This window comes from Bos javanicus, chromosome 4 (assembly GCF_032452875.1).
Source record: "Bos javanicus breed banteng chromosome 4, ARS-OSU_banteng_1.0, whole genome shotgun sequence".
NCBI lineage: Eukaryota > Metazoa > Chordata > Mammalia > Artiodactyla > Bovidae > Bos > Bos javanicus.
In genome coordinates, this window is record NC_083871.1 from 57,263,487 (window position 1) to 57,289,051 (window position 25,565).

Consider the following 25,565-nt stretch of genomic DNA (forward strand, 5'->3'; position numbering starts at 1 on the left):
CTTAATAGAGCAAATGGGGATGCACACTGACTGTGTTTCCCAGAATGTGATATTTTGAGGTTAAAAGTGTGTGTGTGTGTGTTTTCTTGAATAAAAGTAGTGAAGATATCACAATTGTTTAATAAATGGCTACCTAAACCCATTTCCCTGAGTAAAGAGTGATTCTTGGACATAAAAGAATCTAATCTTATTTGATCATTCTGAGTCTTTAGGCAATTTATTTTAGGATAGCGTGTCATAAGCAGATGTTTTTCTGGAATTCCCTTGCTTTCTCTATGATCCAACAAATGTTGACAATCTGATCTCTGGTTTCTCTTCCTTTCCTAAACCCAGCTTGTAAATCTGGAGGTTCTTGATTCAAGTACTGCTGAAACTTAGCTTGAAGGATTTTTAACATAACCTTACTAGCATGGGAAGTGAGCTCAATTGTCCGGTAGTTTGAACATTCTTTAGCACAACTTGGGCAAAGTCTGGGAGACAGTGAAGGACAGGGAGGCCTGGTGTGCTGCATTCCATGGAGTCACAGAGAGTCGGACACGACTGAGCGACTGAACAACAACATGATGTCATAAAAGCTTATGGATTTAGATTTGCTATCTGTTTTACCAAAGATACAAAGTTCATGCAATCTCTGATTTCCTGTTAACAATCAACTCCTTATATTCCCTCTGACCAGCTGCCATACTTTGAATCATTCCATCCAACCCCCAAAAGTGGTGTATAATGGAGTCATTTCTTTAAAGAAGCCTTAGAAACAATAAGTGTGTCTTCTACTTCCTTTGTAACCCTCTTGAAGTAAACTTTCCTTCTTCTTACCAGGCATTCTTTGTCAAAGAATATATCTTAAGTCACCCTGAAGATGGAGAGAAAATTGCACGGTTAAGAGAGCTGATGCTTGAGCAGGTAAGGGGGGCAGAAGTCTTCTCCCTCTTCCATGCACACATGTGCTTGCCTGCCCAGGGTCCCATCTACATGGTTTTCTCTGGGTTGGCCAAAATGTTTGTCCGTATTGTTCCATAAGCTGTGTCAAAAAACCTTTTGTGGCCAGCCCCATATGTCAGTGATCTAGCAGTCACCGGTTACAGATTCAGTTGTGATATATCCTGACTTGCTAATTTCTACTTTTTATTCCCACCTAGATACGGGGTTGGGGTGGGGAGGGACAAAAAAATTAGTAGACTATGGCAGCCCCTTATAGCAAACATGTCACCCCTTGGAACATTCTTTGAATGCTCTGTCCCCAAAGACTTGATGCCAACTTTTCACTCAAGATTTTGGGATCATATAAGTTCAGGCCAACTTAACATGAATGATTCAGTAAATGAATGAATGAGATTCGTACTTAAATGTTAGACTAAGGAAGTGGGCAATCAATAATACCCTTTGCTTTAAAACAGTATCACGCTGTGTGGACAAAGCCTGTAGATCATATGACGTAGACAGAACTAGATACCATCTCATCATCTTCAATTCTACAGAAGCACAGTTGGCTTTTATTTCTTTGGTTCCATCAAATACGAAGAACTAGGGTGAATAATCTGTTGCTTTCTCTTCCCCTGTTGATAGCTCCTGGCCTGAAAATGGTTTAAAAACCATTTTCAAACATGAGATACATTATGGGAGATATTATGGTGGAGAGGCTGGATTCAATAGGAAATGAATAGGAAACATTTTATATCTATGAAAAATGGAATACATATGATAAAATGTGACAGAAGCATCTCTTTCCATTTGATAATGCCAAATTAATAAAGCATGTTCTAGGAAACAAAGCATGGACTAGGAAATGATGAGGCTGTATCTGGTTTTAGTCCATATTTTATGCTCTGTAGGCTTAGTCCACAAAATTGATACTGAAGGGAGAGAAGTGGCCGTGGACCAGGACCGTGGGTGGAAGAGTCAGTTGGACAGCTTCTAGAAAAGAGGGATTACTTGAAGCTGACCTGCAAGGAAATAGAGGAAAAGTTAAATTCTCACTGTGGCCCTAGGGTTGATGTAGATGCTTGAAATGAAGTGAGCATCTTAGGTCATCAAGTACTTAGGATTATGGAATGCCTTTAGCCTTTGTTGATTTTTAATTCTCTTGTGAGTGGTTTGTCTCACCCCAGGATTCTTACCTGCTGTATTCAGTCTGACTGAACTCTTTCCCTCGAGTTAAAATCAAAAGGGTTAGAAAGCCTCTCAATATTCCAGCAAATTTGGAAAACTCAGCAGTGGCCACAGGACTGGAAAAGATCAGTTTTCATTCCAATCCCTAAGAAAGGCAATGCCAAAGAATGCTCAAACTACTGCACAATTGTACTCATCTCACACGTTAGTAAAGTAATGCTCAAAATTCTCCAAGCCAGGCTTCAACAATACATGAATGTGAACTTCCAGATGTTCAAGCTGGATTTAGAAAAGGCAGAGGAACCAGAGATCAAATTGCCAACATCCGTTGGATTATCGAAGAAGCAAAAGAGTTCCAGAAAAAGCCGAAGAATTGATGCTTTTGAACTGTGGTGTTGGAGAAGACTCTTGAAGGTCCCTGGGACTGCAAGGAGATCCAACCAGTCCATTCTGAAGGAGATCAGCCCTGGGATTTCTTTGGAAGGAATGATGCTAAAGCTGAAACTCCAGTACTTTGGCCACCTCATGCAAAGAGTTGACTCATTGGAAAAGACTCTGATGCTGGAAGGGACTGGGGGCAGGAGGAGAAGGGGACGACAGAGGATGAGATGGCTGGATGGCATCACTGACTCGATGGACGTGAATCTCAGTGAACTCCGGGAGTTGGTGATGGACAGGGAGGCCTGGCGTGCTGCAATTCATGGGGTCGCAAAGAGTCAGACACGACTGAGTGATCTGATCCAGAAAAACATCTACTTCTGCTTTATTGACCATGCCAAAGCCTTTGACTATGTGGATCACAACAAACTGTGGAAAAATTTTTGAACAGATCAGAATATCAGACCACCTGATCTGCCTCTTGAGAAATCTGTATGCAGGTGAAGAAGCAACAGTTAGAACTGGACATGGAACAGACTGGTTCCAAATAGGAAAAGTGGTAAGTCAAGGCTGTATATTGTCACCCTGCTTATTTAACTTATATGCAGAGTACATCATGAGAAATGCCAGGCTGGATGAAGCACAAGCTGGAATCAAGATTGCTGGGAGAAATATCAATAACCTCAGATATGCAGATGACACCACACTTATGGCAGAAAGTGAAGAAGAATTAAAGAGCCTCTTGATGAAAGTGAAAGAGGAGAGTGAAAAAGTCAGCTTAAAGCTCAACATTCAAAAAACAAAGATCATGGCATCTGGTCCCATCACTTCATGGCAAATAGATGGGGAAACAATGGAAATAGTGGCAGACTTTATTTTCTTGGGCTCCAAAATCACTGCAGATGGTGACTCCAGCCATGAAATGAAAAGACGTTTACTCCTTGGAAGAAAAGCTATGACCGACCTAGACAGCATATTAAAAAGCAGAGACATTACTTTGCTGACATAGGTCCATCTAGTCAAAGCTATGGTTTTCCAGTAGTCATGTATGGATGTGAGAGTTGGATTATAAAGAAAGCTGAGCACCGAAGAATTGATGCTTTTGAACTGTGGTGTTGGAGAAGACTCTTGAGAGTCCCTTGGACTGCAAGGAGATCCAACCAGTCCCTCCTAAAGGAGATCAGTCCTGAGTGTTCATTGGAAGGACTGATGTTGAAGCTGAAACTCTAAAACTTTGGCCACCTAGTGCGAAGAGCTGACTCATTTGAAAAGACCCTGATGCTGGGAAAGATTAAAGGCAGGAGGAGAAGGGGACGACAAAGGATGAGATGATTGGATGGCATCACCAACTCAATGGACATGAGTTTGAGTAGGCTCCGGGAGTTGGTGATGGACAGGGAGGCCTGGCGTCCTGCAGTTCATGGGGTCACAAAGAGTCAGACACAACTGAGTGACTGAACTGACTGAAGAAGTCTCTCAAGAAAAAGATTGAGGAAGCTTTGTTTTGTCTGCATCATGGGACCCTGTGGAAAGAGCTGTGGCCTAGGAAGCATTAGATCCTATCAAGCCGTGCACGTTATAGCCTTGTGACCTTGGGCGAGTTACATGTCTTTGCAGGACTGTAGGAAGCTGGGAGGGCTGGAGAGGGATGGTCCTCTGGGAAGTGGTTCAGAGATCTGTCTAGTAGACTCGGAGGTACACAGCCCCAGGGCTCCTTCCAGAAAGGACCTGTAGCCCCACCTGCTGGAAGACACCTTGGCCTCTCAGATCCTCCAGCATTGCCTCTGCTGCAGAGTGTCACCTAGCCTAATATCCCTACCTTCCTGGATGACCTGCATCCAGTAACCGGGAAGGAGAGGCCCAGCCTGGCCAGTTGCACACACAGTGCAACTGTGACAGATCATTCAAGATCCAGAGCTGCCTTGGGGTCGGCAGAGGCTTTCAGGATGCCATGCAGGTTCAGTTTCCTTTTTGGTCAAGTCCCGCTCTGCCCCTCCCTCCTACAGGCAGTGATCCCAGGGATACTCCCCAACAAACATCCCAACGTCCATGCCAAAGCCTACCTCCAGGAGAATCCAACCTGCAGCGTTACCTGGACAAAAGGCCGGGCCCTTCGAGGCCAGTGTCCAAGAGGCAGAGGACCAAGAGCCCTGCCCTTAGACTCAAATCCATCCCTCCTCCCTCCCCACAGAGACCGGGCTTGCCCTTTGTGCCTCAGACATACTTCACTTGACATTTATTTCAAGGTGTTTTTATCTTTATGCAAATATTACAGGCAAAGTTGCCACAATTCTGACCCTTAGGAAGGTACTGGATGCTCTCACCCCCACCGGGCCACTCATGTCTGCCCTGAAGCTTTCAAACTTGAACCATCATGGGCTGTAAAGATAAAAGACCATCTAGTAGTGATGTGTGATTTGTTTTCCTCTCAGCTCTGAAATGTGTCCTTTTGACCACTATAGCATGGGGCATTTTTTTAAATGTAAAAGATGTCTGCTACTCCCATCAAAGGAATTAAGCACTTTTGACCTAGCTGTACAAAGGAAATGTGAATGTTTACATTCATCTCAGTTTAGGTTCTCAGAGCAGGAAACCTTTTTTGAAAATAGGAACTGTTCTTTTTTGCATTATAATAAGTGAACAAGAATAATATTTTTAACAAAAACAAGCAGCATAGCAACTGTTACAGAATACCCTCTCATTTGTTCCTTCCTCCCTGACAGGTTCTGAAAATCTGAGAGAGGGAGGGGTAGGGACAGAGGAACCCATGGGAGAGAGAAGGGGAACATGGCCGAGAGTGCCATCCAGAAAAGAGGTCCCTTGGGGAGTGCCACGTGGTGCGTGCTAAGTCACTTCAGTCATGTCCGACTGGCTCCTCTGTCCATAGGATTCTCCAGGCAAGAATACTGGAGTGGATTGCCGTGCCCTCCTCCGGGGGATCATCCCGACCCAGGGATTGAACCCGTGTCTCTTACATCTCCTGCATTGGCAGGCGGGTTCTTTATCACCAGGGGGAGAGCCACCTGACCCTCCTAACAGGGAGCCCCCATCCCTTGTCCCCTCCTGAGAAGTGCAGGAAGGGGCCAAAGGGGCACTTAACTGTTTAATATGGTTGTTGTTATGGATTGAAAATACATGGGAAAGAAACTTGGGGTAGTAGGACAGTTAAGTCTTTGGAATCAGACTTAAATTCAGATTCCCATTTGTCCTTTAGTACATGAAAATTTTTCTTTTTTCTTTTTTAAAATTATGTATAATTGCTTTACAGTGTTGTGTTAGTTACAGCAGCGTGAATCTGCCATATGTGCACATATGTCCCCTCCCTCTTGATTCTCCCTCCCAGCCATCTAGGTCATTACAGAGCACTGAGCTGAGCTCCCTGTGTTATAGAGCACTCCCCACTAGCTAGCTGTTTACACAGGGCATTATAATGTATGTCAATGCTACCCTCTCAACTCATCCCATCCTTTCCTGCCCCAACTGTGTCCACAAGTCCATTTGCTACATCTGCGCATGCAGAATTTTCTGATCCTCAGTGTCCTCCGCAGTAAACTAAGGATTGCTCCTATCTTGTCAGATGGGGAGGTTCACAGTAATGTATGCAAAATGCAGGGCAGCATGCTTCAATCCCCAGCAGGCACTTAAGGTGGTACTCACTGATGCGGATTTTTTTCCTTCTATTACTCTCAAGGCACAGATTTTGGAATTTGGCTTGGCTGTGCACGAGAAGTTTGTGCCTCAGGATATGAGACCCCTTCACAAGAAGCTGGTCGACCAGTTCTTTGTGATGAAGTCCAGCTTGGGGATCCAGGTGTGTACACAAAGGGTCCACCAGGGGGCAGTCTGACTTCTACCATCTGCTTTTTGTTAGAGGGACCATGAAGTATACAATAGTGACATCTTTTGGTGTGTCTGCCAAACTGCACCAAAATTTTACCAGAGAGCCCTCAAATATTAAAATTGCACTAACTTCGGTTTGCCACACTTAACTTTCATGAAAACAAAAAAGTAAATGAGGGAAGGCTTAATGACTTACATTCCTAAGCGCCTGTATAAAGGTTTTATGACCATCAGAATGCACAGTATAGCACAGCACCTCTTGAGTGATTGTGCCCTTACCATTACAATTCTGAAATATTTTCTTTACTACCTGTTTAGGAATTCTCTGCTTGTATACAAGCCAGTCCAGTCCATTTTCCTAATGGAAGCCCTCGTGTGTGTAGAAACTCAGCACCTGCTTCCATGAGCCCAGATGGTACCAGGGTAATTCCTCGACGCAGGTAAGTCATATTCTGAATTATCTGACAATTTGGCATTCCCACAAGATGATCCGGAACGATTCTCTCGTTCTTTATGGCACAATTTGTCAAATACGTGGTTTCTTAATGAAATAAGTAACCCCAGAGGCAGCTGCAGACATCTGCCACTGGTGAAACAGCAACAGCATGAGAAATAAACTCAGACGTTTGATCACATTGAGGCAAATGGGAGGCGACAAAATGGGATGTATATATTTTTTTTCCCTTTGGTTTTTATACCATGCCAGCATGTGATAAAGTGCAATGTAGAGACTGAGTTAACGACCATTTCTTTTTCTCCCTGAAAACAGCCCATTAAGCTACCCAGCTGTCAACCGATACTCTTCCTCCTCACTGTCCTCACAAGCGTCTGCTGAAGTAAGCAATATTACAGGGCAATCAGAAAGCTCTGATGAAGTCTTTAACATGCAGGTACTTGATCAGCTGTTTTCTTTTTGTCTGGTCCTGTTTATTCCCTTTCTGTCTCAATCATGAGTGTTTCCATTCACTCTGCTGTGCTTAGGAACAGACCTACGAGCGAGAATTTGACCTAAGGACAAACCTTTACACACCTGTATTGCTTTATTGGTTCCTGGAGTCTGCAAAGCTGATTCTCTCAAAGCTGCCCCGGCCACTCTAGGAAGACCTGAGCCAGCGGTGGGCAAGCCCGGCCAGGCCCTACGAGGGGAACTTGGAGCTCTGCCTCTGAGTCAGGTCTTCAGTCGGGTGTCCCGGAGCTTGTCACCACCGACCGGCTGCCTCTTAGCGTTCCTAAGTGTTTTGTTCTTTTCCTTAAGAAGATATGGTTTAGGGGCCCATTCTAAGATTTCTCTACTTAGTTTTTTATCATGGGAAATTTCCAACATATACCTGTTTACTAAAGAAAAATAGAGGTTTTTAGGGATTTAAGTGTCAGTGTAACTCTTGCAACAAAAATTTGTGTTTAGATACAGCTAATAGGACATTGATAATCACTAGGTAAGACTCAGCTGAAATTTTCCTCACCTCTGTCTTTGGAAAGGGGGCATAATACATATTGCCAAATTCACGCTTTGAACATACGACGTTGGAGAAAAGGCACAGGCGTGTTCTCTGCCGTTTAGAGGCACTCACCTGTTTACCTGCTGGAGGCTGGGAGCCTTTCTGCTCGTGCTGTAGTCAGGGAGCCGCTGCTGACTGGTCTTTAGTCGTAGGCTGTATGGAGCTGAATTGAACACAAAGGCATTCCTTTGGCAGGTGTCAAAATCTCAGTTTTTAAAATTAATTCAGACAGGCATCCTTATTGGTCTGAGTTAGTGAGATTTTTCCATAATTCTTAATGGGCTTTTTTTTTTTTTTTTTTTGCTACTTTGGGGGAAAAAAAAAAAGTGATTTTGTTTCAAATGTGTCAGTGTAGTCTGCAGCCTTTAAGCCCTGTCTGATAACAGCTCTTGTGTTTTCCAGCCAAGTCCATCTACCTCAAGCTTGAGTTCTACTCACTCCGCCTCACCTAATGTGACAAGTTCTGCTCCCTCGAGTGCCAGAGGTCAGTGCCAAGGTGTGGGGTGACTGAGGGTGCCCAGAGGACCTTCCAGCCTCCCGCAGGCTCAGGCTTTCTCCTCCAAATGGTCCCAGCTCACCACCACCCTGACAAGCCTCTCTTTCCATCTCTTCCCAGCTTCTCCTTTGTTGTCCGACAAACACAAACATTCCAGAGAAAACTCTTGCCTGTCCCCAAGAGAGCGGCCATGCAGTGCCATCTATCCGACACCTGTGGAACCTTCTCAGGTAGTGTTTGTGGGATGGAAATTCTAGGAAACAAGGAAAAGTCTGGATGTTACTTATAGGGCTGCAGAAAGTCATGGTAGCTGCCAGAGACCACCAGATGGGCCGTGTTGACAAGTCCAGCTGGGTGAAGTCCACCTCGGCCCCAGGCCTGTTGTTAGGAATTTCTGTGTGAACTGTCGAATCTGACGTGGATACCTGGTGGTTGCCTGAGCAGTAAAGCTGAGAGAGAATTGGGAAATGATTTTTCCCACTTTGATCTATTTTGTTGCTGCCACTTGAACATTAAGAGAGGTCATGGGTGAATGAGTTAGGGGCGGGGTGTCTGTTTGCATGTGTCTGTAGCAGAAATTTGGAGGAACTCCTTGTACTTCATGTTAGGTCGCTTCAGTCATGTCTGATTCTTTGTGATCCCATGGACAGGAGCCCACCAGGCTCCTCTGTCTGTGGGATTCTCTAGGCAAGAATACTGGAGTGGGTTACCATGCCCTCCTCCAGGGGATCTTCCCAACCCAGGGTTTGAACCCATATCTCTTATGCCTCCTGCATTGGCAGGCAGGTTCTTTACCACTGGCACCACCTGGGTCTGCTTGCATGTGTCTGTAGCAGAAATTTGAAGGAACTTCTTACATTAGCCAAAGATCCTTGAGGAGAAGCATGGCTGCCACGGATTGCTTACCGAGGTATCCAAGAGTGAAGACGGTGTCTTTTTGCCTCTGCTATTCTTAAATGCACTGAGGAGGGAGTGGCTAAACCCTGGGGCCTCCCCGCAGCCCTCTCCACCCCACTCAGACCTGCTCTGCAGTGATCTCTCTCAGCCTCAGTGACTACAGGGCCAACGTTTTGACCCTCTCGGCCCTTTAAGCACTTTGAGGCGGGGTTTCAAAGGTAAAGATTCCTACGGAGCTCTACATTTTATCGATTATTTGTGGATAACTCAGGAGCAGAGAATAATCGTTATTTATCCTCCAGCTCATTTTCTGTTTTTCCACACCATCCTGGCAGAAGGCTGCAGTTGCATCTGAAAATGGATGAGAATGAGGGGGATTTGTCTGGATTGGTTTCTCTCTGCTGATTGTGTGATCTTCCCAAAAGTTCCAGGATACCCCATCCACACAGCACTGACATGTTGCAGAAACTGTACCCGAGTGCATTTTCCTGAACCACCTGACTGGTTTAATCTCCCCTTGTCACGACTTTCAGTTTGTTTCCTCTGCTCCTGGAGAGCAGGTCACCAGCGTGGGGGACTCTGAAAGACCTCCTGATTAGCCTTTCAAATTTTCTGCTTTTGGTAAAATTTGAAGAAGTGTGTGTTGCCAAAATTTCCATAATACACATTCCTCTGGTGTATCTACTTTTGAGGACTTGGTGCCTTTTGTTTAATATATTAGGTAGAACTATGTAAAACTGGCATTTTTGTGGGTTAAAAATTGCAACATACTAACCATTTCATATGTTTTAACCTAATCTAGGATTTAAAATGTAAAGTTCATTGACTAGAGATTTTTTGAGCTAATATTTCTTCTTTCTTACTCACATTTTATATTGCCAGTCTAGCATTTGTATTTATAAAGAGCACTGTAGCTTAACTGCTACTTACTGTTTATTTTTTCCATATTTTGTTACAAAAATTTATTTGCCAGTTATATTGGGTTGGCCAAAAAGTTCATTTGAGGATGGTATGGAAAAACCCAAATGAACTTTTTGGCCAACCCAATATTTGAAATCCTGTATAGACTTTTAATGGAGAAGGCAATGGCATCCCACTCCAGTACTCTTGCCTGGAAAATCCTGTGGATGGAGGAGCCTGGTAGGCTGCAGATCATGGGGTCGCTAAGAGTTGGACAAGACTGAGCGACTTCCCTTTCACTTTTCACTTTCATGCATTGGAGAAGGAAATGGCAACCCACTGCAGTGTTCTTGCCTGGAGAATCCCAGGGACGGGGGAGCCTGGTGGTCTGCCATCTATGGGGTCGCACAGAGTCGGACACGACTAAAATGACTTAGCAGCATAGACTTTTAAAACACCATTTAGAAACACTGTTTAAAACCTAAGGGTCTTCTCCTTTTTTTCCCTTAAATATAATTGAGTCATTATTGAACAATAATTCAGTAATGATAAGCCAATCATCAACAATGTTAAGCCAGTAATGTTTTATATGGCTTTTTTTGGCATATGAAACATTTTTTTTTTAAAAAAAAGGTTCAGTAAGGGCTTCCCAGGTGTCACTAGAAGTAAAGAACCCACCTGCCAATGCAGGAGACACAACAGCTGTGGGTTAGATCCCTGGGTTGGGAAGACTCCCTGGAGTAGGGAATGGTAACACACTCCAGCATTCTTGCCTGGAAAATTCCATGAACAGAAGAGCCTGATGGGTCCAGAGGGTCGCAGAGAGTCGGACACAACTGAGCACTAGCATACACCATTCAGTTATAAAATAATCATCTCGTTTTCTAGATCTCACCTGTCAGTATCTTGCACCATAAAAATAGATTCTTGTGCCTTTCCAGAGGCTCCTGTTTAATCACATTGGAGATGGAGCCTTGCCACGCAGTGACCCCAATCTTTCTGCTCCTGAGAAAGGTGGGTATGAAGCCAGCATCTTCGGCAGTCGTGGAAAGTGTAACAGTGTGTTCTGGCTTCATTTCCTCCAGCCGCCCGTGTGTCCCTGTGGAAGGCAGATGTGCAGACCTTTAATGATCAGGACTGATCTTGTCTTTAGGGGATAGATGGAAGATAGTTATTTCTAATACATTCTTCACAAACTGTTTTCTTGTAGGATTTAACAGCAGAATCTGAGCAAGGTAGGGACTCCTGTTTAATGACTTTTGGTGTCATTCAGTGAGTCAGGGAGGCAATCCCTGTGCTACCTGAAACAAAGTGGCCAATTAGGCTACTTGTTCAACACAAGGAAAGCAAGCACCTTCCCAGATGGCTCCTCGGTCCCACTTTGTGTCTGCCTTACCAAGCTCATTCAGTCAGCTCATCTGTTGCTTGTGGGTGACTCAGATGCTATTGAAAATTTGCAATCCAGTGCATAATGGAGTGTGCCCTGCCTCAAGGTCACATGAAAAATGAGAAACCAACATATGCATCGCAGTTAATAGCCAATTAGCATGGGTCTGTGCAACACAGCCGAGGAAGAAGAGTGGATTAAATGGGACTTCCTCAGCTAGGGGGATGAGGGCTAACAGCAAGGCACTCGTTCACCTTCCGGAGTCAGCCTCAAAAATCAGAGCAGTCCCCAAGCCAGCAAATTAACAGTCACTATGACATATCCCTGTAAAGTGCATTTTAATTGTCCGCATTAAGATCTCGACTGCACTGTCATTTGAGTACACCAATACATTAAAACTTTCCTCGGGAGATAGGAATCAGCAAGACTGTAGCCTAAATTACTTTAAAACACACATTTTGCTTTACAGCTACAAGTAAAATATTGATCTTTGTCTGGATAACTTAGAATTGTGATCATTTTCTCACCTCTTCTACCAAAGAAAACCCACAAAGCACCTTTTAAAGGACGAGAAGAAATGTTTTTTACGAGTGGTGGTTCCATCCAATTAAAGTGGTAATATAATCATAAAATGTTGAAATTCTGGCTATGTCCACCAGGTGGCAGTGTCTGCTCAGTGAGCAAGAGACTGGCGCTCTAAAGGCTTGATTTTGTAAACCTCCCCTCAGAGCAGCTATTTATAACCTTGTATGTCTTGCCCTTGTTCCTAAGGGGGTTGTTCCATATTTCAGCATCTTACTGAAGTGTGGAGCAGGTAGATTACAAAAAAGGAATGATACTGTCAGCATTCCAAATTATTTTTTTAGGACGTTCTCCACTGTAGCCCTTTGACTGGAGGAACAAGGGCCAACAGGATGGTGTGGTGTGGCTATTCCTTGCCAGTAATTCTGCCAGGCATTGGAGATATTAGCATCCACTGCCTTCCCCCTTTTAGGGTGCTATTTGCCCAGAAAATTCCACTAAAAATCAAGTTTTAAAATAGTCGAGTGACTACATCTTCCATCTGTTATCCAGCATCTAAACACATTTGTAAATCTCAAGTTTCTACACTCTTTTGTCAAGATGTGTAGTTCTGACTGCTTGAGGGAAAAAGAGAGACACGCTATCACCCAATGAAATGTCAACTATAATTGTGAGATGGGCAATTAAATAAAGGGTTCACATTTAGGAAGTTTCCTTATTATTATTTGTAATCCAGCTGATGTTTTCATTCTGGATAATTCTGACTTGTAAGATTGAGTGCTTGCAGGGTGATGTAGACCATGTGATTTTAGCTGTGTTATTCCCTTCCAGCTGTGAACCCCACCCCTAGCAGCTGGAGCCTGGACAGTGGGAAGGAAGCCAAGAACATGGCAGATGGTGGGAAGCTTATCTCTCCCCCCGTCCCTCCACGCCCCACACAGACTGGTGGGTATTTGAAGCATTTAACAGTAATTTTTATAAAAATAACTTTTATTGACTACTCCGACCTGAATTCCTCAGAAAGGTAGGCATTTGGTGTGTCCAAGGTAAAAACCTTAGTAGTAGCTACAGAATTCATCTGCGGTGTTCCCTCTTTTTCCTCAACTCTTGTTACACTAAGCCCACGAGTGCACCATTCCTAAACTGTAGAACATTCTTCTCCTAGGTATCATCCTCAGAATTGGGGCAGGGCACCCTAACCTTGCTGAACCACTAGCATTTTCTCTATCCTTCCCTTGAATCACCTCATTCTTATCAACCTCTGCTAACTCCAGCCACTTTCTGCAGGACTGATGCCCCAGCTTCAGGTTGTCCCTGAATAGGATTGACTAACTGTGATTTGGATAGGCTTGTGGAGAACAACCAACCAGTACCTTGCACCTGCTGCTTAGACAAGACTGTATTCCAGGGTCGTCTTTCTCAAAGGCTTCATTCAAGGCTCTGCATCTCCTAGGGAGGTGGTTTAAGCAGCAGACCGGCTGAATCAGAATTATCTGGGCCAAAGCTCTAGAATCTGTGTTTTACCAAACCTTTCTAAATTTTGAGAACCACTGAAAATTATTCTCAAGAAACTTCCTTTCTGAGTTTATAACAGTAATGGGCCCCCTTTCCTCTTGAACAAGCCGTTGCTAGATGACCTGCATATGAGGGCAGTTTTTAAGAGAGGCTGTTGCACTTTACTAACTGTATCCTGTTGATGGGGAGAGCTTTTTCAACACTTCGCCTATATTTAGAGTCGTTTTGAAGCTTTACAAATACAACTAGCCTAAAGGCATGAGAGAATATGACGCTGTGTTTTTCATGGATTTTTCTGGATGGATCATCCATGTTTCGTTTGCTGCATTTTAACATTTTTCTAGCTTTTTTTTTTTTTAACTGAAGAAAGAAAAATGACTCTCTTTTTAAAATAAACTGTGCTACCCAGTTTGTTTTATACTTTACAAAGCTAGAAGTTGCCAGTAGATTTGGAAAGACATGTGAGATCTTCAAACAGAATAAGAAAAAACTGTAGCCTTACTTGATAATATGCATTGCTAGGTCAGTGTGACCATGGAAGTTTAAAACTCACCAACCAGTGCTTGGTGTTTTATTCATGATGTTTGTACATTGAAGCGACCTCCAGTTTAAACCTGGTTGTGTCCATAAAGTTGGAAGCTTGAAAAGTGTTTTCTAAGGGACAATAATATTCATGGTATTTAGGTTCCTAGGCTAATTCTACCTTGTAGGCAAGGACAGGGATAGAACTGTTTTGGGTCTTTTCTGGAGAAATATCACTCTAAACATGCAGTGGGTACAGGGGCTGCTGGGTAGTCCACAGTGATGGAGTCAGGGAATGCCTAAGTTGAGAGGAAGAGGGTCCCAGACAATAAAGATACCATTTCCCAATCAAGCTGTGCTTCTCTAGACGTCCATGCTCTTATGCTATACTTGACCCCCACAACTGATGGGCTAGGAGAACTAACTGGCAATGGAACATGGCATGTGCTGACAGCGTGCCCTAGCACGCACAATGGATCTGCACAACCCTGAGGGCAGGCCCGGCCACTTGGCCTAGTCCCTTAGGCCCAGAGCACGCAGGTGGCCGTAGCACTCCCCGGTTACCCTGGCAGTGCTGCCTTCCCTTCTGCACTGATTGCTGTCATGGTCTGCCCTCGTGTCATACTGTGTGGTCACTGCTGGCGGGATCTGTAACTGTCTCTCTTCCCTTTGGCCTTTCTGTAGTTTTCTTATGAGCTGCAAACCCCACTGTGACAGCTGGGAGGATGGCAGCTCATCACAAGGGTTGCTGCTGCAACCCCTGAGCCCACTGAAAACTCTGTAGGCAGACCTGGGAAATCTGGCTTACGCTCATGGGTTGACAGTGTCACGGTTGGCTGTAGTATATGTGGTTATGCTTTGGAGAGCTTGATTTGGTCCACAAGTGCACACACAGAGCAGTCATCACACTGGCCTTGTCCCAGATGTAGGGCTTGAAAATCTGGCGGGAGAAACAAAGAGAGGGTTCTTCTTACCTTAATGATGACGTCCATAGGGTATCACCTCCTAGAGATAAAGGAAGTCCCAAGTACAGACATTTGGGAGAAAAATGGAAAACTTCTTACCCTTTATATGGATGTGGCCAAGGGTTTTCTGTCAATTTCAGGAATACTGCAGGGGGTGGGGTGGTGAAAGGGGAGACTGATGTCAGTACATTCCCAGGGACCTATTCTGAGCTGCCTGGGTGACCTGGGTCTTTCCATTCTTGCTCAGCCAAAAGCCTGCTCCCTGGCACCTCATGTGTAAAAGCACCTTTTGAAATAGACCAAGGGGCAGAGAAGCATCTGGGCTTTGAGGAAGTGGAAAGGACGCTGGACCAGTCACCTGGTTAAACCATCATGTGTGCTCTGGTGACTTTTCCCTGATTACCCATGTCTTGGAGCTGCCATCCTTTGTGGGGAATCCATTTTGGGTGGGCACCATTTAGACTCTCCACCCACGCCCCTCCCCCTTGCCTCGATCCTTGTGCACTGGATCATCTGTATGGGTTTGTACACACAGAGGGCTTTTTCAGATAGTCAGTTATCTGGTTTTCTGAACTGAAATGCTCTCTGTCTCTTCACAGCTTCACCAGCAAGACACACGGCGTCAGTATCCCCCTCGCCTGCTGGGCGATCTCCACTGAAGGTACAGGCTCTTGTTAAGATGGGAGCTAGAAATTGGCTCCTTGCTACTTTTTCCCGTTACATCAATGAGGTGCTTTCATCTACAAAGACCAGGCAGAGAACATAGAAGGGGGAGAGGAAGATGGGCAAGAAAACAACATTAGACTTTCCCTTTGGGGAGTCTGCCGTTTCATTTCAGATTAGCAGCCTTTTTCTCCAAATGGTGGCAATGAGAATGTACAAACTAGAGTGAGAATATACACTGAATGAGAAAGAAATGGTCCCTAGGTATCTTCTAGGACATTTTCAGCCTTATCTTTTAGTTTAAGGCACATCAAAAACAAACACTTAAGTTGTAAAATAATCAAGATCTATTAAATATTCTCAAGTGCCTTTTTCATCAGTCTCACTCATTTTGAAAAGGCCAAACCAAACTTTTTCTCTTTTAAGATATTTTAGCAAGGCTTTCATTTACATTAGAGATACATACTTGATCATGAGAAACAAGACAGTAAAATGAATTTTAAAATCTCTGGGAAACAAACTGGAAAGCTTTAAAGGTCAGACGTTTATTTTTATTTTTTTTAATTTTTATTTAATTTTTAAACTTTACATAATTGTATTAGTTTTGCCAAATATCAAAATGAATCCACCACAGGTATACATGTGTTCCCCATCCTGAACCCTCCTCCCTCCCCATACCAAGGTCAGACATTTAATATGAAGACATAGGCTAGTTAACATCTCTTAAACATACAAAATTCCTCATGAAGGTAAAGAATAATATTTAGTCTCTATCCAAATTGAATCAGACTGGCTGCAAGGATTGTTGGTGCATTCAGAGGTAGGTGTTCAGAGCTGCTACACCAGAGGCTTAAAGATGAAGTGACTGCGACTGCGGAAAGAATGATTTGTACCTGAATGACTTAGGATTTGCATGCTGTGTTTCCTTTTTGTTGATGGACATTTCTAACTAATGTAAAGAAAAAGAGAAATCAGCTTCTGCAAACACATAGGTGCAGATTGTGATCCTGTGCATCTGTGGTACTCAGGATTGTTGCTGGTAGAAATTGAGACTCTGGAAGGAAACCTCCCCTCCCCCGCCCCCCTTGCAGTGGAGAAAATTGCAAAAAAAAAAAACAAAATTTTTTTTAAGCGTGATTTGCATTGCTGACATTTCTGATGTCACAATTTGCTAGTGGGTGCAAATTATCTGCTGGTTTGGTTGTCATACTGCCATGCAGCGGTTAATCGTGAAGTGCAAGGGACTGTATTCACCCCGGGAGCCATAGACTGTTATCTTAATGTGATGGAAAGAAAGCAACATGGTGTTTCCGCATCGTTACATTTCCCCTTACTAGCAAAGAACCCCACATGTTGCTATGGGATTCACATATGCATTTTTAAACTTGATTTGCAAATTAGTAATCAGATAAAATTAGGAATTATTCTTTTTTAATAATAGAATCAAAGAGTTGAAAACATTCAAGTAGCCACCAAATAGTTAGCAAAGTGGTGTATACTCTTTTTTCCACAGACCTGCCTGTGTTCTTGCTGGCCGTAGGTAGCCTCGTAGCAGTGTCTACAAATCAGGCTTTGAAAAGATGAAACATTGTGTTGTAACTACAGGTGACATTAGAGGGCGTAGTGCTACCAAGTTACTGGCTTTGCTGTGCTTCAGTTCCGTTCACTCAGTTGGGTCTGACTCTGCAACCCCATGGGACTACAGCACGCCAGGCTTCCTTGTCCATCCACAACTCCCAAAGCTTGCTCAAACTCATGTCCATCAAGTCAGTGATGCCATCCAACCATCTCATCCTCCATCGTCCCCTTCTCTTGCTGTGCTTAGAATGCAGAAAACTCTTTTAAGAGTGTTTTTCAGCAATTAAATGAGGGAATTAACCCGTGGAGAAGACTCAGTTTACCTGCCCTATTTTGCACTCGAGGTCTAACTTTTAACAAAAAACACCAGTGAATTTGGATCTTTTAATTGGCCATTCTTGATCTGAGGCTCCTGATAAATGAAAGGATTTGTGTCTACCAGAATTCTCGTGTTTAAAAAGAGAGACCGAGGTAAAGTTAGTCTAGGATAACATTTCTTGGTTTTATAGGCCATTATGTGATAAATGAGGAGGGAAAAAAAAAAAGGTCTGTGGTGAAATAAGTTTAGCAAACACTGGGCTGAACAAAGTCATTGAGGTTCCGTTATTGCCAGACTTTAATGAGCTAATAGGCTCTGAATGGACTCAAGGAGTACACAGGATGCAGTATCTCCCAGTAGAATCCTCTGTTCACAGAGCGCTGTTAGGGGAGAGGGAGAAAGAGTGGGGAGAGAGAATGTGTGTGTGTCACTCAGCTGCGTCTGATTCTTTTGTCATTCCATGGACTGTAGCCTGCCAGGCTCCTCTGTCCATGGGATTTCCCAGGCAAGAGTACTGGAGTGGGTTCCTTCTCCAGGGGATCTTGCCCACCCGGAGATGGAACCCAGGTCTCCTGCATTGCAGGCAGATTCTTTACCCTCTGAGCCACCAGGGAAGCCCAAAGGGAAGTGCAGATTTTGCTGCCAGTGAGAAGAGACAGTTAACAAATGAGGCCTCTGTGTGATGTGGTGGTAACGGTGGGTAACGGGCGGATTCAGGCCCCATCTAAAGGGCCAGCTCCTGCTCAGCAACAAGAGATTCTCTACCGAAAGAGAAAGTGACCCCTGTTGCTAGAACTTCCAGTGCTTAAAGAAATGCACATTTGGTGGGAAACCGTCCTATTTTACAAAATTAACAACTGAGGCTTTTAAAAACACTGCAGATGAAACGTCTGGTCTCTCAGGCTACATAGCCTGAGGGCTGCCAACCCGCGGCTTAAGCTTTTGAGTCTGGCAGGAGCTCAGAAGTCTCCAGGGCAGGGCTTGCCATGCCTTCCCCAAGGGTGTAGGAGAGAGGCTTCAGACTCTGGGTTTTGATGGGGGACACAGCAGAGCTCATCACCCTTCCGCTGACACTCTGCCGTTTCCCCTCCGCACAGGGCTCCGTGCAGTCCTTCACCCCCTCTCCCGTGGAGTACCACTCCCCAGGACTCATCTCCAACTCCCCCGTGCTGTCGGGCAGCTACAGCAGTGGGATTTCGTCCCTCAGCCGGTGTAGCACGTCAGAGACCTCAGGCTTCGAAAATCAGGTGAATGAACCGTCTGCGGCGCCGCTGGGGTCGGGGCCGGGCTACGGCGGCGGGTCGGAGGAGCCGGTGCGCAAGGAGAGCAAGACGCCGCCGCCGTACAGCGTGTACGAGCGGACTCTGCGGCGCCCCGTGCCGCTACCTCACAGCCTCTCCATCCCCGTCACGGCCGAGCCGCCCGCCTTGCCCCCCAAGCCCCTGGCGGCGCGGTCGGGCCACCTGGAGAACGGGACCAGGAGGACGGACCCCGGCCCGCGGCCCAGGCCCCTGCCCCGGAAAGTCTCCCAGTTATAAGTCCCTTTTCTATTTCCCTGCCACGCATTCTTTGCCGTTTACAAGAGGTATGGTGAAAAGACATCTTTAGTGTAGGCACTTTAATAACTTAACTCAGATTTGTCTTTAGATGAATGGAATTTAAACTCGCTTAATAGAATGTTGCACAATATTAAAAGTTACTGATCCCCAACGCCAGATGTCCCAAGTATGGCTGAATTTCATTACACCGTTTCTCGTTTGAAAGTGATAAATAGTGATAAAGCCTTCTTTTGTATCTTTTTATGTTCACTTTTTTTTTTTTACATAGTTTAATCTCAACCAGTAAAATATTGTCGAACAATACGAAGCGTGATAATGTTGTATACTTTTTACTGAATACTTGATACTTCATGAAAGCTTATTAAGTCAGTGCACATCCTGAGGCAGTGGTCCTTACTTTAGAAGACTTCTGTAAATAAGGTGAGATTTCTGACTCTTTCTATCAACAGACAAATGAATGCACATCACCATAATTAAAAGTTAAAGCAGGCTAGTGAGATACACACTAAAGGAGTTGCAAGGATTGGGACTGGAAGCGGTTTTGTTCTTGAAACATACGTCTTTAAGGTTGCTTTTGACCTTGACTGCTGTCTACATTCTTCAGAAGCTACTCTACCAGTTGGTTGGTAAACCGTTTAGTACCCTGACACCATGATATCTACTGTATTTCTTTTCAAGGTGCAATTTACTTCCAGAGTTCCAATCAGGTTGATGAAGCAAAAGACCCCAGGAGAAATGTTTACTTGAATCTTGTGCTTCCTTAGATAATTTCCACTACCCAATTTGTCATTGAAGAAGAAATGTTCGTGTATTAAGTAGGCACAAATTAATGTGTCCCATTAACAAGAATTCAGGAATCAATACAGGACAGTATTAAATCGATAGAGTAAATGAAGAAAAAAAGTAGAGAAAATATATTAGCATGATTAAATGGCAAAAGGACTTTGAAAAGGCAAGGGCATTAACTTTCAGTCCTGCACAAAATAAGAAATTCCTCACAACTCCATTGTTACCAGTGGGGCTTGTCTTCTGAACTAATCTTGTTATCCTTTTGTTGAAGGAGGATGGCTGTAGACTGCTCTAGCTTGAACATTATGACATAGCATCTTAGATCTAGAAAGGGATGCTAATGCCACAGTCATAGGAGTGTGAAAAGAGAAAAGCACCTTGTATGTAGTAATGTATTTTGTATCTTGTTTTCTTTACTGACTGTTTATAACACTCAACTGACAATAGATATGAACTGTATTTTAAATCATACTGTTGAATATTTTCCCTCTTTTGTTGGGAAGCTCATTTTAGTTTAACTGTGTTTGTTTTTGTTGATAGCTTACCCAGAAGGCAGTGACCACTTTTTTATATTCCCTTCGAAACCATTCAGCAGGTATATGCTGTTGAGACTGGTTATAGAGGTTTTCTATAATAAATGTTCAAGTATTTTTGTACATAACTGGTTAATTTTAATAAGAGATACCATTACATGTAAAAAATTAAAAATAAAAGCAAACTGTTGTGGATGCAGTATGATTGTTATAATTATGCCAAATACTTTATGTATGGAAAAAGAATATTTGTACATATGTGCTTTTAACAATAATTCTGCCATATTGACTACAGTTTTGAATGTCAGAAAAATTAATATATGTTAAAATATTTATGTTTAGTGAAAGTATTCTTAATAGAGAAAAGGAACATGAATTTTAGCTTTGTATCTTTCAAGTTTTTCAGTTGAAAATGTCTTGAACTAGCTTTTGCTTTTGATGATAACACTTTGTGTTTGTAATCACATCCTTAAGTATATATATATATATCTATATATATAGGAAGATACATATTTCTGTTGCTTTAAAGAAGTAAAGCCTTCCTTCCATTTAAATAAGGTGACATGCTTAAGATAACAAAGCTCTGATTTCCTTTTCTTCTGTAATTTAATAGATTTCTTGACTAGTGCTTGGGCACAGTGTAAATCAGTGTTATTTGCTCTTGAATCCATTTTTACAAAAAAAAAAAATTGGGGCAATGAGCAGTCGATCATGTGCGTGTATTTCTGAAGCAGCTATATAGCAGAACATTTCAAGAGATTCTGTTAGCCCAGATGTTCATGTTGGTTGCTGCTGAATGGTAAATATTAAATAAAAGTACCTGATTAATCTTGGTATTTCTGTCTTTATTCCAGTCATAAGCATATCCTTACTTGAACAGAAGCTGTGTAAATAACTGCCAAATGTACAAAAGGAATAGTTGAGTGCTGCTTTTGCCAGCTGCACAGACTATCTGCATGCCTGCTTTCTCCCTGATGTTCGTGAAATGACAGGAAATACATTTAACACTGCAAAGTCCATGGACTACCAAATTTGCTAATAAAGCCTGGCTTTTAATTTTGTGAGCTGCATCTATGCTGTGTTAGACTTACAACATTTATGTCACTCAGTGCTAAGCAAACCACTGGCTAAAGCCTCTGTTCCATTCAATACCAAAACTCACTTAAAGGTCATTGTCAATGTCTTCCTGATTATTTCTCAACATTAAGTGATTTTAGAGCATTTGGGGAACATTTTCATCACCACTGAATCCACAAGTGTTTTGATTCTACAAGCTTAAGTACAATAAGAATAGCTTCTTTCTCTGGTAGTCTTCTCTCTGGATTGATATTGATTGTTCTACAAAATACAACAAAGAAAATAACAAGCTACACAGCTTTGCCCTTATTTGATCTTTACACATTAAAAGATAGCTCTACCAGAATATCTTCTTAGTTATTAACTGAAATAAACCTTGTCCTCATTACATAATACCATTTAAAAAACTTGAAAATTTGACAGTCCCCTAGTATATTATTTTTACATATTCCTTTTGTCTTTTCTCTATGCACATATTGCACACATTCCCTACATTAAGTTCTGGTTCCCCAACATAATTATATAATTATGTATCCCAACATAAGTATCACAACCTGATTTATCGACAATACAGGGCTGAGTTCACTGCCCACTGAAATAACAGAGAACGTCACTTCAACAGAGCTTTGGCAGTATCTCAGAAGGGCAAGGGCAAGATCAGATTTTACTGAAATTCTGGAGTTTTGTTTAAGGTAGATCTTTGAAGGAGCAGGGCTTAAGAATAGGTACAGATCACGATATAATTATTGAGGATTGGTAAGAAACAGCAGTCTTAGGACATAACTGTTAGTTGATAATTTCTATTGACAACTTGATGAGTCTATTGACAAATTACATTGTAAAAATAAAGTTATTTACCCGGCAAAAAGACTCCTGGAAGAGTAAAGTTATACAAGCAAATGTTGGAATATGGAGGTCATGTTCGTGTAAACTGTATGGAATAGATGGTTTCAGTTTTCAACATGTATGTTTAACAGAGTCATAGTCACAGGGTGCTGGACAGACTACTCAGTTCGTTGTTGTTTAATGTTACCATACAGTAAGTATTTTCATATTTTACATGTACATAAAAAGCAAAGTATATATTCCCACCATTTACTTAGCCATTCCGCTATTACTGGACATGATATTATTTCCAGTTTTTCACCAATGCAAATAATACCATTGGCACATACAGCTTTTTCCATGTTTTAGATTAATTCCTTAACATGGAATCCAAGACTAAAATTGCAAAGGCAAGGGAAGGATGATTTTTGTTGTTATCTTGCATATTGGCAAATTATTTCTCAAAAGTATCGTAACAATTTTAATGCCACCAGCAATATTTTTCCAAGGTTGGATAGTGATGCCGTTATTTTTTGCTATGTGGGAAGAAAATATTGCTGCTTTACCTAAAATTTGAGAAAATATTACTCCACTAATTATTTTACAGAATTGTGTATAAGGAAGTTGATATCTATAAAGAAAAGGAGAGAGAAGACAAAATTAGAGTAACAGGCACTAACACTTAAGTGTATCACCTACTGAAAATACTTCATCCCAGAGAAGGCACTTTAGATCCTCTATTTGTATGGAATACTAGAAAATCCCCAACATTCTGAACACAAGTACCATCTCACTTATCCAGTTTACCGCCCCGCCCCCCTGCATCATTCACAACCAGTGAAGAAGCCAAAAACCTAGAAGTGAGGATACTGAACAGCCATAATAAATGTCACCATCAGCTGAGTGAAATGTCCCAAGAAGATGAGGCTGATGAAATGCTGGATGTGTTTGAACTTACTGACAGGAGATGAAACTTTTGTAAGATGAGGGGTGGTTGAGAGAAGTACCTAGAAATCTATGCAAGTCAAAGGGAAAGGAAAAAACTCCAGAGAGGACAGAAAAATGTTTAAATAAGTAAATGTAATTATAGTACACCAAGGAGTCACCTCTGCATATTTACATAGTCTTGGAAATGTAAAATTGTAACTCCAAATTATATTGGAAAGATGAGGGTAAGGAAGATGTGTGTATGTGGTGAAAGTGAGCAAAAGTTGTTCAGTCGTCTCCGACTCTTTGCAACCCCATGGACTATACAGTCCATGGAATTCTCCAAGCCAGAATACTGGAGTGGGTAGCCTTTCCCTTCTCCAGGGGATCTTCCCAACCCAGGGATCAAACCTAGGTCTCCCACATTGCAGGTGGATTCTTCCTGCATTGCAGGCAGATTCTTTACCAGCTGAGCCACAAGGGAAGCCCAAGAATACTGGAGTCGGTAGCCTATCCGTTCTTCAGCAGATCTTCCCAACCCAGGGATCAAACCAAGATCTCCTGCATTGCAGACGGATTCTTTACCAACTGAGCTATCAGGGAAACCTAAATGTGTAACCACCTTGAGTGGTAAGGAGGAAAAGTTCCCCCTGATCCCTGCAGGGGGATCAAACCCGCAACCTTGGCGTTATTAGTACCACACTCTAACCAACTGAACTAATCGGCCATGACATGTATGTGGAGAATAACAAATTCTCTCATATAGGGATGTCAATCAGAAATGCCTAAAATTTAAAGACAATCAAAAAGTAGCAATTTAAGATGTTTTTTAAATCTAGATATAAAAGCAAAAATTAAGAAATAACTTGAAAATAATGCCCTCAGTGGAGTGAAATAATGGCTGCAGGACATTCCTGTTTTTCACAGTGGTTTAAACAACTATATGCATATTTTAAGAGATTTTTTAAAAAATGGTTTCTACAATGTTCACCACACTGGCTTCACTTCTCTTGTTTTTTTTTCCTTCCAAATTCAAAGCAGACCTGGATTTGGAACTCTTTGAGAAACACATATAGAGCTTGCCAGATTTCTACTTCAAAAGCATGGGTGCGACAGGTTATAGGGAGTAAAGGGGAGGAGTTTGGACCCATATAAAACTCCTCTGGGAGAAGTGATTGGCAGTAATACAAACATTTTAGTTCCAATCATGACTTAAGCCTGTCCACTAAGTCATTTGCAATTATTTTTAAGGGGCTGACTCCTCCTTGTTTTTTAGTAGCAGCGTGAAGCAGCCAATAGATAAAATTTTTAGGCATGTCTGAAAAGAACACTGCACACACCAACAGTTCACAAGTTCCTTTCACGTCAATAACATGAATTTTCTCATCCCGAAAAAATACTCAGGTCTTAGTGTGACTGACTTGGGAACAACAGTCAACAGTCCCATGTTATTTCCCTTCAAGAGGGAGAAAATTAGGTTACTAACAAATAATTTTTGTTTTTAAGGTAAAAAATGGTGAGCATTAGAACTTCAAGCCTGAAATGAAATTTGGCAGAGGGTCTTCTGGTACAGCCATTGTTCATTCCCTCACTATACCTCAACCTCTTGCTTCACCACCCACAACTTATCCAAATCTTTGTTCCAAAACCAGAAAAGGAAGAAACCCCTTCATTGGGATTAAGTTTTCTACCCTTGAGTTGATCCCACTTCATCTCCCTCTGAATCTTTCTTTATTGATGAGGAAGTGAGGGGAATCTGACCTTTGATCTACTTAAAGCAACTGATCTTGATGACTAGGTCTGAAGATAAGAACAAATATAAGTAAATGTTTACCAACTTCAGATAACTTTCCCCCCCTTTTTTTTTCTCCTTGGTCAGGCAACTGTCTGAGCTTAAGAATTTATAAGTTGGCATTAAATTTCAAAACTTATGTAAGTCAAAGAAAAATATAGCCAAGATGTAAGAGTAAACAGACTAAAAAAATTTTTCTCCAAATATGACAGTATTAATATCCTTGTAAAGAATTCATCTAAATTGATTTTTAAAAGTATTAAGACTGTTAAGAGGTATTAGAAAGGAGAGGAGAAAATATGCCAACAGGCAAATAAATAGATAATTTACAAAAGATGAACCATAAACGTATGGTAAAATAATTAACTGAACTACTAATCAAAGAAAAACAAATGGAAACAATGAAGTAACATTTGTTGCTTATGAAATTAGCTATATGTATAAAATAATAGCACCCAGTTCTGGGAAGACTA

General features: G+C 42.4%; 1 protein-coding gene across 4 annotated transcripts in view; it reads left to right on the forward strand.

The window, feature by feature from the left end:
• The window catches only part of DOCK4 (dedicator of cytokinesis 4), a 481,885-nt gene extending 460,580 nt beyond the window's left edge, over nt 1-21,305 (forward strand). For 2 of the 4 annotated variants that reach the window (XM_061414091.1, XM_061414092.1), the window contains 10 exons: nt 820-903; nt 6,179-6,298; nt 6,646-6,767; nt 7,097-7,217; nt 8,229-8,310; nt 8,443-8,552; nt 11,061-11,133; nt 12,860-12,973; nt 15,630-15,691; nt 18,688-21,305. In XM_061414091.1, the coding sequence (XP_061270075.1) occupies nt 820-903; nt 6,179-6,298; nt 6,646-6,767; nt 7,097-7,217; nt 8,229-8,310; nt 8,443-8,552; nt 11,061-11,133; nt 12,860-12,973; nt 15,630-15,691; nt 18,688-19,128 (1,329 nt within the window). In that variant the 3' untranslated portion in view covers nt 19,129-21,305. The remainder of the gene's footprint in view (nt 1-819; nt 904-6,178; nt 6,299-6,645; nt 6,768-7,096; nt 7,218-8,228; nt 8,311-8,442; nt 8,553-11,060; nt 11,134-12,859; nt 12,974-15,629; nt 15,692-18,687) is intronic. The other 2 variants (XM_061414093.1, XM_061414095.1) reach the window with 2 other exon arrangements.
• The last annotated feature ends 4,260 nt before the right edge of the window (nt 21,306-25,565 follow it).